The sequence below is a fragment of the Chaetodon trifascialis genome, chromosome 17 (genome assembly GCF_039877785.1).
Source record: "Chaetodon trifascialis isolate fChaTrf1 chromosome 17, fChaTrf1.hap1, whole genome shotgun sequence".
NCBI classification, from domain to species: domain Eukaryota; kingdom Metazoa; phylum Chordata; class Actinopteri; order Chaetodontiformes; family Chaetodontidae; genus Chaetodon; species Chaetodon trifascialis.
In genome coordinates this window covers 4,164,650-4,177,560 of record NC_092072.1, presented here as the reverse complement: position 1 = coordinate 4,177,560, position 12,911 = coordinate 4,164,650, and the positions used below count along the sequence as shown (strand labels likewise).

The following is a 12,911-nucleotide window of genomic DNA, read 5'->3' as shown; positions in this document are numbered from 1 at the left end:
CCTGTGCAGCACAGCAGCTGACGTCATGTCAGCTTCAGTTTAGTGCTGCACGTCTCACTTGATGCACAGTTGCTGAGTCATGAAAAATACACAAACACTAATAGTGTAGATCCCCAGAGTTCCCTGCTTAAGTGGGTTTTTAAATGGCCAGTAGTAATCAATACTCCTGTCTTGTGTGCTCCTGTGCCATGAGAGGGCTGTGTGGATGTGTCAGGATGTCTGTTCAGTCTGAGGTGCAGCTGTCCTTTGTATTTGGGTTTGTGTAATGCCCCCCTCTGCATTTAAAGGGATTTGAAATGTGCATTCATCAGTGAGACGGCTGCTTTGTTGAGCCTCCGGGGGATTCCTACCACACTGTAAAACCACCAGCTTTATCCATATACCCATCGTGCTGTATCTGAAGCTATCAAGCTATCCAGCCATCATCTGTCTGTCTGTGCGTCACCCACCCATCCATCCTTTCTGTTTAATGACTTGAACCCATGATGTTACAGTGGTACTTTTTATTGAACAACAATTAAACCATCTGTTATCTTCCCTTCCTGTCAGCCCTCCATTCTCATTGTTATCTGCTCCATCCATCCCTCGCTCTCCCTCCCCTCCACACAAACTTCAAAGTGGCCGTGTTTCTAAAAGAGGCCTGGTCCATAGCCCCAGGGAGCTGCTAGTGGATCATGGATGTTTGTGACTGGATCGTGGCTGCACTGAATGTTGCTGACACCTACTCTAACTGCAGACAGATTTGTCTGTGTTTCTGTTTACTTGCTAATATGTTTATCTGTAGGCTGAGTCAGACAGGCACATACACGCCTGCACTTACACATTACAGGTGGATGTAAGGTATACAGACCATACAGCAGCAGAGAGTGTGAAGTCTGAATGCCAGGACTTCAAATGTGCACACATACCACGTGACCAGTGCTGTGATCTGTCTTTGTATGCATTTTTTTTGTGTGCTTGGTGGAAATTTGCATGCATCATGTTCACACATATAGTATTGTTTTTTTGTCTGAACGACTGCCTTGAATGAGTTTGATGTCTGCAGAACTGCATGTGAATGTTTACGTCGTCACATATTCATTCAGTAAGGGAGTCTAGTTGTTGAGGTGGAGAAGAAGGACAGACATCTTGTGCTGTGAGCCTCCAGTGGGTTACTGTGATGGTCATAAGCTCTAAAGCTTAGAGCTTCAGTTCAGTTATTAAACACTTGGTTTTTGTCTGTGTTTGCTAGCTGAATACCCAATAGGCTAATTTAGCAAAGCAGCTGATGTTAAGTTGGCATGCTCTAATGACTACACAGATTGTTAGCTTCACAAAATGCTGAAAGTAATGTGCTAGTCAGATGTGTTTACAATAAGACAGTGGTGATTAGCAAACAGTGTGGTTTTCTCTCTAACAGTGCGTCAACATGCCATAACAGCATTATTATTTACAAGGTTTTCGGTTCATTCAGAAACCGAGCACGAGCACACAGGAGTTCAGTCTTTACTGTGGGATCATTTATAAAATATTCTAGATTCAAGGTTCACTCCCCTTCACTGCAGCATTTGGACATATCTCATGGCCTCCTTCAACGCCAGCTCCAAAAATTCATGAAAAAGCTACTGAACCTTGAGTTTAGAATATTTTATCACGGTTCTTTTGCTGTAAAAGCTGACTACCTCTAAGACAGCTCCTAGAGGGTGTGTTTAAACCACCTACAAAACCCTTCATATATATACATATTGTGATCAAACGAATGGCAGAAAAGGAAAACTATAAATGGTGGATGAGATGCTGTTGCAGTGGGAGTGTAGGCTCTCTGTGCAGATGCAGCCCTCACACAGTGTGCCGTATCAATATTCAGATGGAGGATTAGATGCTCTGTATTCCTCTGCAAAGGAGCTTGTAGATGCATACAGAGAGAGACTGAGCTCTGCAGGAAAACACAGCAGAATTCACGTTTCCAGTCACAAATTCCATTAAGTATATTAATCAGTTATAAATGTCTATGATACTCAGCGGCACACAGAGAGAAATGCTGACCTGCTTGTATAGCACACACTTATTGGGGCATGGATGAATGGGTAATGGCTGCTTGTGTGTGGTGTTTAGAGGAGTGTCTGTGGTTACTGTTTATTATGTTAAGAGGACAAAAACATACTGGTATATCTGACAGCTCACTGAGTGTGTCTGTGTGTGTGGGCTTAAAGTGTTTCTGTGGATGTCGTCAAGTTTTTTTTTTACTGTATCTGTAGATTCATGTTTTTGAATAAGAAGAATTATAAATGGAAACTAAATGCAGGAAGCTGCTGCAGGTCACCCCCTCTCCTCCATTGCTGGCCTTGCTGCTCTTTTTCATCTCTTTTCATTCCTCTCTCTTCTCCCTCCCCCTGCATGTCTTTTTGGCTAATGCTGCAGTCTCCTGGCACACGCTGGACCTTCATACTGCTCTATATTAGCAGCAGGGAGAGAGACGGAGACAGAAAGACAGTGAGAGAGGGAGGAGTGTAGGACAGTGGGTGAGGGAATAAGGGATGACAGACGAATGCTGATGACAGTAAGGGCAGCCAAGCACTGACAGTTACTGCATATACATCACTCTGCCTTTGTCACAGTGGACAGTTGGACCTAAAGAGAGCAAATTGAGAGGATACTGAGGGAAAATGGCTAAAGTGTTCATGTAGCTCGGCAGAACACATAGATAACATAGCTGTCAGTCTCCATGGAAGCTTCACTTCAGGTCTTTGGTCAAATTTACGATATGTCCTTAAAGTGCCCTCTGGAGCTGTGTATAATAGCATCCACTAAAATGCAAATCCAGCTCCCAAAATGTGGTTGACAGTGAGAAATCAGAACTATTTGTGGTGCTCTTTAAGGACTGGTGGGTATTCCAAGTCCCTGGCTGAGAAAATAGCACATTTTATATATGGATCAGACCCCATCTCTGGTATTCAATGCAACATCAGTGAAAAACAAAGGGCAAATTATTGGAGGAGGACTGAATGTAGAATAGGCAGAGGATGAGAAGGCTGAGCAGATTGATCTGCATCTGAGGCAGAGCAGATGAAAGAACAGGGAAAACTGAAGAGACAGATCGAGGTTTGGGAGGGGGAGGAGGCAAAATGTTGGGTGGGTGGGGGGACATGAGCTAATGAGCAGACTAGACTGTAGATGGAGTGAGGAAATTGAAAAAGCAGCTACATTAATGTACGAGCACAGGATTTTCATTCAGATACGCATTCTGTCTCACACACACTGAGGGTTATTGATTGTCAGGGAGATGAATGAGGTGTTTGAAGTGAGATGACAGCTTCAGTCAAAGTGACTAAAACCTTGCGTTTGTGTCTCTTATAGCCAAAGCAGTCGGGTGTTTCTGCTGAGTCACTGTGGCTGTGGTTCTGTAATGGGGACGTTATGTGAGAGTAAAGCTCATTTTGTCTGCTGTATATTCTGTGATGAGACTGATGTGCCTCAAGGTAGAACATAAGAAATGCACTGAAATCTTGAAAGCATAAGCTGAATTCCTATAATTTTTTTATGTCGATGTACCGTGATGGATTCTGTGAAGTAGACTCAGGATTGTGGACTCGCAGCTCAGTTTGTTTCCTTACATTTGGCATCACCACCCAACAGAGAATTACTGTTACTGGATTTTGTGTTTCTGACTGACAGGAAATGGTGAATCCCAATAGTAACCCCCCGTCTGTCCCTCTCTCTGTCCCCTCCAGATTTCAGAGATCTATGTGAGCGGCGAGTCAGGCGACCTCACTGCCAAAGAGAAACTGTTATTATGGAGCCAGCAGGCAACAGAAGGCTACCCCGGCCTCCGCTGTGTCAACTTCACCTCATCCTGGAGCGATGGACGCATGTTCAACGCTCTGCTGCACAGATACAGGTTAGAGGATGGACAGCACCTTTTTCAGTAATTATTCAACAATAAAGTCTGACTTCAGGTTGGAATTAGTAGACTTTTTTAAGAGTAGATACCAGCGACCCATTAACAGTTAAAATGTTTATCGTCAATAAGCATTTAACCCCCTCTGAGTGACACCAAACTGAGGAACTGATGGAAGTCTAAAGCTTCAGCAAAAGATATTTCAGACATTAAGTTTAAATAAACAGTAGACAGTTAAACACTACAGACAACCAGAGATACTCATGTTTAATAGTCTGCTAAACACAAACACCAGATTACAGGCAGGATAGACACACACACAGAGTACACTAACACGTCCCCTCTGTGAACGAATTCCAGGCCAGACCTCATCGACATGGAGGTGGTGTCACGGCAGAGTAACCGGGAGAACCTCGAGCAGGCATTCGAGATCGCTGAGTCGCTCGGGGTGACCAGACTGCTGGACGCTGAGGGTGAGTCGGCTGAATGAATAGACCCTGTCCGTTCAGGCTAGAACAGAGGCAGATTTTCTCAGTGTTGCCAGTTTATAAGACTTCACAGCTTGCATCCAGGGATTCTTAATAAAAGGTGTGAACAGCAGCAAAAGTCAACAGCTACATATTATTCATGCTGCTCATGCAGCTTTTTTATGTTTGTTTCCAGTATTTATTTTGGAAGAATGCCAACATTAGAACATGTCCACCAGTGACTGACTACTCTCTGCATCGCCCTATATTTGGCTTTTTTCTTTTTTTCTTTTTACACACAAACAAATCAAATCCAGTCCCCACAGGACAGTCACTTGAGAGAAAGTGACATTTTGGATGATGCTGACCTCTTGAGTCCTCTCAGCCCAGTTTGTTGTTGTTGTTGTTGTTGTTGTTGTTGTTTGTAGCACACAAAGTGCAGAGCCTGAATAGTTTTAAATATCTTGATATTTTTAAGTTACACCTGTTTTCTAATCGTTATAGGTTGACATTTTATAAAGTATGTTATTGTCTTCTCCCTCTAATTTTCCTTCTTGCTCTTTCTATTCAGATGTTGATGTTCCATCTCCAGATGAGAAGTCGGTCATCACCTATGTCTCCTCTATCTATGATGCCTTCCCCAAAATCCCTGAGGGAGGAGAGGGCATCGCTGCAAACGTATGTCACGTTCTGCTCCACCCATTGACACCACTTTTACTGTGCAGTCATTCGTATGTTCAGGCTTATCATGGCTATGTTGAATCTTTCTCTTGTGGCTGAACGTCATTTGTCATCTCCTGCTCGTTTTTAAAACACTTCTTAATGTATTTTTTCTTTATCTTCGTTTTTTGCTTAATTTTTAGTAGAAATGTGCACTTCACATTTTGTTTGCTTCTCCAGTGTGCAACGTCTTGAGTGATGACCCTGAGCATTCCAATAATGATGCAGTTGAACAGTGTTATAATCATTTATTATAATTTTTTTTTGTCAAATTAAGCCTGTGTGTAGATTTTCTTAAGGCATTTGGTGAATTTGTAATGTGCGATTTTGCACTGAGCTGTCATCTCTTTCTCTTCCTCCACCCTCAGGAGGTGGACCAGCGCTGGTCAGAGTACCAGTCCAGGTTCTCCTCTCTGCTCCAGTGGAGCCGCCAGCATACGGCCCTCATGGCCAACAAGAACTTCCCACAAAACCCTGTGGAACTCAAGGTGAGCACCTCACATTAATTTGGTATAGACTCTGTCTTCTGGCGCCTTTATTTTTTCATGCCATAGCTGCAGTTTCTTGTTGCTTCTCTGTTAAATTGGTGTGAAAGGTAGTGTTCACAGAAGCACTCAGAGAGGGAAGACTCTCTCTATAAATGACCAGAAACCCCAAAACAGCAATAATTTACCACTAAACTGAGCAGAGAGTAGCGACATTCAGATGTTGGCTTATTATCTTAGGTGTTGTAATCCAAAATACCTCAAAGCAACATGAATACTTCTTTTAAATGCATTTGGTTGTGGTTGGAATTGAATCCCTGTTTATCCTCTCACCTTCTTCTCTTCAGTCCCTCCAAAAGACAATTTCTGTTAAACCTTGAGGGAACCAGCAAAGAGACAGAGAGAGGGGAGTGAATGACAGGGTTTAATGAAATGGACCACAGCAGACAGAGGTGTTAGGTGAGCGAGAAGGAGAGAAAAATTCATATTAAAACAAATTAATTTTGCAGAGGACAGGTGTGGTGCTTAGAAAGGAAGAGAACACTAATGTGAGAATGAAGATGCTGTTCTGAGTGAAATAATGGCGACATGATGTCTGAAGACTGCAAGAGAAGAAGCAGGGAGGGAAAAGAAGCAGTCAGAGACGTAGCCTCAGATGACATTTGAGAAGCTGGCTAATGACTACCCAGTGAGACTGTGATTACAAAGCTTTTACCTCTGATAACACCTATTGACTCTGTGTTTGACCCTAAACACAGCCGGTGTTAATATGGACCCCCTGGCGCTCATCAGTAACATCTGTCTTTCTCTCCTTCAGGCACTTTACAACGAGTACGTCCATTTCAAAGAGACAGAGATCCCTGCGAAGGAGATCGAGAAAGGTCACATCGAACACCTCTACAAACTGCTGGAGGTGAGGCTGAAAAGAGCATGAATGAGGGTAAAGGAGGACATGAGTGTGGGAATGAAGGACAAGGTGACCAACATTTGGCACCATGTGCAGAGCTCATTGTGCATCATGGGGTTCAGCTCAGGGGGATCAGGCATATGTCAGTGAGAGATTTTTGTTATCGTGTGTTTGTGCCGGTTGGCTCATACAGCACATCCTGAAGCGAAGTCATTTCCTCTGTTCTGCTGTTATCAATGCAGGAGATTGTTTTAATTGAACACAAACACATGATGGTTGTTAATAGTTCCCCCTTTATCCTCGCTCAGCTGACGTTACCAGAGTGTTTGTCTGTGGTCTGACTTATGATCGCTCACAGACATAACATAGCAGACATAGGCTTTGCAGTTGCACTGAAGCATTATGCAATGTGAAATGTGTTCTGTGTGTGTGCGTGTTTGTGCATGTGTGTCCAGGTGTGGATAGAGTTCGGTCGTATTAAGCTTCCTCAGGGCCTCCATCCCAACGACCTCGAGGAGGAGTGGGGCAAACTGATCCTGGAGATGCTGGAGAGAGAGAAGGCTCTACGGCCGGCTGTGGAGAGGTGCACGCGCGCACGCACACACACACGCACACACATCCATTATTTAGACTACTTCTAAAGTATTTAATGATCATTCAAATATCTCCTCTCAGCAGGATGCATGTAATTAAATCAGAAACGCTGATGCAACTCTTTATATTCAATGTCTCCTCAAGTGTGATCATCAAGTGATGCACCTTTAACCTCTGCGTCTGTGTGTGTGTTTCCAGGCTAGAACTGCTGCTTCAGAGGGCCAATAAGATCCAGAACATGGCTCTGGACTGTGAGGAGAAACTCACCCTAGCTAAGAACACACTCCAGGCCGTGAGTACTGAACCTCTCAAATCTTAACTCCCTTTTAATTTCCTCACATACACACACGTGGGGATTACGTGGGGTAGATGTTGGATAATTTGTTGTGGTGATTCAAATGCATTCATGTGTAGAGGCTGTAAAAGTGCCCTTCTGGGGCAACAGATCTCTTTCTGCAAACACACTTTTAAAGCTGGAAATGGTCCAGTTGTGCTTGGTTTTCGATCAGGCTTTTCAACAGTTTCCATGTTTTTCTTTGCCCCTATAGTTACTGTAGTGTAACGCTCATTTGCTTTATTTCTATTTTTCTGAAAGTAATCCTGCTGTTTGCCGCTGCTTTTCTTGTAAAGCCGACTTTGGTTTCACTGTATTGTTTACTGAGTCTATGGCAGGGGAGCACTAAACTGCAGAGCTGCACATAAGTAAAGTTATCTAATAAACCAAATATCCAAACCTCATCAAACTGCGCCTCCTCTGGTGTCCAGGACATGTCTCGAGTGGAGAGCGGCGAGGCGGTGCAGTGTGAGAAAGAGCTGGCCTGCTACCTGCAGGACTGCGAGTCTCTCACCAGACAACTTAACCAGGAGCTGAAAGTCCTACGAGACGAGAAATACTACCAGGTGGAGCAGCTGGTGTTCAGGTGAGTCTGGAGTGGAAGTTTGGTTGCTGTTTGCTTTGACTCTGTAAAGGTGACTGTTCAGGTTTACTCAAATAAGGAAAGAATGAAGGGTTCAACTATGTCAAAGAGGCCTTAGTGCAATTGATTAGTATAATACAGACAATTACCAGAATACAAACAAATCATTATACTTCATTACGGGTCAACAAGTTTCATTGTGTTTACCATTAAACCCTATAATTATCTGCTGCAGTCAGTGTGTTGTTTACCAAGTGTCTAAAGGTGCTGTGATGGAAGTCAGCGGTGTGAAAACATGATGAAAGCCAAACTCTATCTTGTGGCTCATTAGCATGCCACTCCATGAGTTTTAGACTGCTGTTATGAAACTGAATGAAAAAGCCATTTTGAACTGCTGCCATTTTGTGATGCTCTGTAAAGCAGTTCAGAACTTATTAGAGAATATTCATTCTATCGGAAACATCTCCATCAGTTTACCCAGAAACTGCTCTGTCATTAATTCTCACATAATTTAGCAGTTGGTGTTGGTGAGATGGTGAAGCAGTGAGGCCACTCTTTGAAGTCATTGTTGGGGAAATGAACTCATGGAAAGGAATAAATAACTGTCTCCCCTCCAGTAAATATAGATATTTTTGTCTCAAATCACCAGAGTGTCCTGCCTTCAAGAGGAGCTGGTCTCCCTCAGACTGCAGTGCTCCAGCGTGTACAGGAAAGGCCACTTCTCTCAGGCTCTGGGCAGCACCGGGGCCGAGCACACCAGCCAGAGAGCCACAGACGGCGGCCTGACACTGGGGCAGACGCTGCTGGGAGCTGTGGGAGCGGTCGGTGCTGCGCTCCTGCGGCGACCCATGGCTCGCTCCCAGCTGGTGGCCATGTCCTCATCAGAGGACGAAGGAAGCCTGAGGTTCATCTACGAGCTGCTCGGATGGGTGGAGGAGACGCAGGTCGGTCTCTGCCACTGAAATCCTCATGATTATTTTCATTATCAGTCATTTCATTATCATCTGCTGCTTGTTTTTTTAATCATTTAGTCGCTGAAATGTCAAGAAGTAGTGGAGAAAATGTCTTCAAATTTCTCATTTTCTTTGACCAGCTGTCCAAAACAGACAAAAGAAGACAAATTTTTAGAACAGCAAGGGATTAAATAGTAACACTGCCATCGCAAAATCACATCTACATTCAAAATACAAGCCTGAAAACACATTCAAATGAGACTGAAGGCTGAGTTAGTCCTTAGAAGACATAAAATAAAATAATAAGGACAAGAACTGTCAAGAAAAATATGAAATATTTGATTTGTTATGAACTGAGTCCATCTTTGTTCCCGGGTGCTTCAGGAGCTTTTGGAGCGAGCTGAATGGGGCGCAGACCTTCCCTCTGTGGAAAACAACCTCCAAGAGCACAACACCATACACACTGCAGTTGAAGAGCTGATGAGCAGCCTACAGGAGGCACGCAGCTATGAGGTGCGTGCACACACACACGACTTATACATGAACACGCATCTTTCTGCTGAGAGTTGTTGTCTGTAATGACGCTTCACTGTCTTCTCTCTCAGGCTAAAGTTTCTCCCAACTTCAAGAGCAATTACTCTGAAACTCTGGCCAAGCTGGAGCACCAATACTGCAAACTACTGGTCAGTCCCAGAAAAACAACTGTGTCTGTGTCGTCTGTGTGTGTGAGGCGAGACGCTCTTTGTTTCTCAGTTTGCCCCCTTCCTCAGTTAATCCCATTAGACCATGACAGGACTCTCATGCTAAGAGCACACAATTATGCATCTGCCGTCTTTTTGCTTCTCTCCCCAAATTTCCTCCGTTCTCTCTCTTTGTTTCTTTGTTCCCTCTCCCTTCTGTTCTTGTCTCTTCATATGTTTTTGGTTGTGCACATACTATTATTTCCTAAAACTGCTTGTATGCATACTCGAATTTTTTCCTTTTTACATTAAATATACACTCTAGGTTGTTTTGCTCTGATGGTCTCCTCGGAAAATGTTCTGATTAAGACCGTCCTCAAAAATGACTGTAAATGCACCAAAGCCAACATATAAAACAAACAACCGGAGAATAGAGGATATTTTTTTTCTGTCTGCACAGCTGATCAGCATGACGATGGTGTGTGTTTGTGTGGTTGCCGTAGGAACATTCGTCATGGCGCCTGCAGAGCTTGGAGAGCCTGCACGCATTTGTGTCGCACTGCACCGAGGAGCTGATCTGGCTCAACGAGAGAGAGGAGGAGGAGATCGCCTTTGACTGGAGCGACAACAACCACAACATGAACGCCAAGAGAGAGCTATACAGCGTGAGCAGAGGGGGGGGCTGAACAGATACACTGATGGTTTCCTCTGTCGAGTCAGAAAACACAAACCAAAGACCACAAACATCTGGAATTTTCCAGAAAAAAAGGATATTATTGTGTCTCTTATTGAAACACTCACAGCCATACATAAAACAAGCCGTGCTTCTGCAGAACACAGTTATCTCTACATGTGCTTTCCACACATCAGAACTCAAAATAAAATGCACAGAAACACTATTTTTACCTCAGGCCAGTACTGTAATCATCGTGTAATCTACCATGCTTCTTTCCCTGTTGTGTTTACAGGAAGTGAGGTTAGAGCTGGATGAAAAGCAAGAGGTGATGCGGTCACTCCAGGAAACAGCCAACCGTCTGTGTCTGGAGAACCATCCAGCCAAGCAGACCGTGGAGGTGAATCCACGACTTCACTCAGTTTGACTTAATGACCTTTAAAGATGTTGGGTTTTGCCTCCGTGACTCATTTGGGGAGACAGTTGAACCCAAATGCTTTTGTTAAAATGCCCCTTGTCTCACTAGACTGTGCGCTTCATGATGCTTCGTATTTTTTAAAACTCTGTCAATGTAAATTCAAAGAACAGCAGGTAACCTGTGACCTTTTGTAAATGTTTTTGGCGAACACGTCCAGCAGAAACACTGAATGTAACTGTAAGTGCAGTGTGACACAAACCTTCCTGCATGTTTTTCAGGCTTACAGTGCAGCCCTGCAGACTCAGTGGCAGTGGGTGAACCAGCTCTGCGTGTGTGTGGAGCAGCACCTCAAAGACAACACGGCGTACTTCCAGGTGAGGCATAACCAGACACAACTATTTAAGCTTTCCTCACGAGCAGAAAACCAAGCTTTCAAACTGAGAATTCAAAATCGTAAATGAATCTGCGTTTTTGTTGTATTTCTCACCAAATCCACAGAATGACCTCTGAGCAGACTCATTTCTCGAGTGTCCTCTTTATCTTACATAGATGTTACATACTGTAATGTAATGACTGTGAAAGTGTGTCTCTGTAATGATTAAAAGGAATATGCTTATTTTACTTGCCTCATATCCTCAGGCCTCTGACTGCAAACACATGATGCCTGGGAATGGAATAGTTAGACAATTCTCAAAAGTCCTCCACATGTTCTTTTAACTTCACTGTTCGACAAAACATAACTCATGTCCACTGTCCTCTAATATTGTCATTTCTGTCTCCTTTTTCAGTTCATGAGTGATGCTCGGGACTGTGAGTCGTACCTGCGCCAGCTCCAGGAAACCATCAAGAGACAGTACACCTGTGACAAGAACAGCAGACTGAGCAAACTGGAGGACCTGCTGCAGGACTCGATGGTATATATGGTTTATATCTATAGATATAGATGTGCAGTTGATGAACGTGAAGTCTTATTTGTATCTGAAGTTCAGAAACCATGCTGCCGCCTTGTGTGTACGACAAGCAAACCTACACATGACAAACGCATGTCTAAACATGGCCCTTCATGATATGACCATGTTCTCAGTGTTCTGTTGCACAGAAGCAACAGAGAGTTCCACCAGCGTCAGGTGGTGCACACCTCTGCAGCACACCGCCTGACAGGGTGAAGTAATCTGTTAGAGGGTAGCTTTGCTGAATCATCCCTCCTGTGGCACATTTGTGAGACTGCCATCTTCACACCTACCTAACACACACACACACACACACACACACACACACACACACACACACACACACACACAGACACACACACCTGACTTCAAACAGATGGCAGAGTTAATGTGGGCAGCGCTCTGCAGGCCAGCGCAGTGAGCGTATCCTCTCAGTAACGGGGTGTGTTCGTTTGTCACAGACAGCTGCTCTTTTCACAGATCTGTGTGCAGTCAGCTTTGTTACGTACGGTATGTGGCTTATCCACATGCGACCTGACAGCGTTTACATCTATGTGTGTTTGTGTTTGGGCCTGTGTGTTGATGAGCTGCCAGCTCCAGTCAGTGGAGTTTCCAGTCCACTGTGCTCCATCTCTCACTGGGAGGAGGAAGCTGATACTGTAGAATGCTTCTGAATGACAAACAGAAAACAGCTCAACCTTTTGTTTGACTCCCATAATGGCTGAAGAGAGGGCATGAAATCAGCTTCTCCACCTTCTGTTAGGCAGAGATTCGGGTGTAGGAATGGCTGTTTGATCAACCCCTGCCTGCCTTTTCGCTGTGCGTTTTGCCTGCACACTGTTGTCTTTTTGTTTACTGGTATTGAATTACTTCTTCAGGCATGGTTGGATCATAAGCACTCTCTGTCACTGAAATTAGATAAAATACATCTTTGTAATTTGTTATAGAATGTAATCACCTAAACTGACTCAGCATTTCATTGGCCAGCCACTTTATCCAAGATTTCTTGTGGTAATAATTGATTTGTAATCCTTCATGGGCCCACATTTTCGTCTGTCTCTGTATAAATATGTTTCTTCCCAGCTTGTCATTTGACTTGTTATATTAGTGCTGACTGCAGCCAACACCGTGTCAGTGTGAAATTCATTTAAGGCGTGTAATGTATAAAGTTATTTACCCTCTGAGCTTTCGATCTCAGTCTGTCTGGACCTCTCCCTCACTTTTATCTCTGTCTTTCCGACACTCCCTCCCTACCTGCTTCTCTATAATG

General features: G+C 43.9%; 1 protein-coding gene across 25 annotated transcripts in view; it reads left to right on the top strand.

Annotated features, from left to right (window-relative positions):
• The window catches only part of macf1a (microtubule actin crosslinking factor 1a), a 214,573-nt gene that overhangs the window by 109,253 nt on the left and 92,409 nt on the right, over window positions 1–12,911 (top strand). For all 25 annotated transcript variants that reach the window (XR_011603232.1, XM_070985041.1, XM_070985038.1 and 22 more), the window contains 15 exons: window positions 3,711–3,877; window positions 4,238–4,350; window positions 4,916–5,022; window positions 5,433–5,552; window positions 6,367–6,462; window positions 6,912–7,039; window positions 7,249–7,342; window positions 7,816–7,970; window positions 8,617–8,911; window positions 9,305–9,433; window positions 9,526–9,603; window positions 10,104–10,265; window positions 10,569–10,673; window positions 10,970–11,065; window positions 11,480–11,605. Coding sequence is in view for 24 of the 25 variants with exons in the window: in XM_070985041.1 (XP_070841142.1) it covers window positions 3,711–3,877; window positions 4,238–4,350; window positions 4,916–5,022; window positions 5,433–5,552; window positions 6,367–6,462; window positions 6,912–7,039; window positions 7,249–7,342; window positions 7,816–7,970; window positions 8,617–8,911; window positions 9,305–9,433; window positions 9,526–9,603; window positions 10,104–10,265; window positions 10,569–10,673; window positions 10,970–11,065; window positions 11,480–11,605 (1,971 nt within the window). In the remaining variant the exon portion in view is untranslated. The remainder of the gene's footprint in view (window positions 1–3,710; window positions 3,878–4,237; window positions 4,351–4,915; window positions 5,023–5,432; window positions 5,553–6,366; window positions 6,463–6,911; window positions 7,040–7,248; window positions 7,343–7,815; window positions 7,971–8,616; window positions 8,912–9,304; window positions 9,434–9,525; window positions 9,604–10,103; window positions 10,266–10,568; window positions 10,674–10,969; window positions 11,066–11,479; window positions 11,606–12,911) is intronic.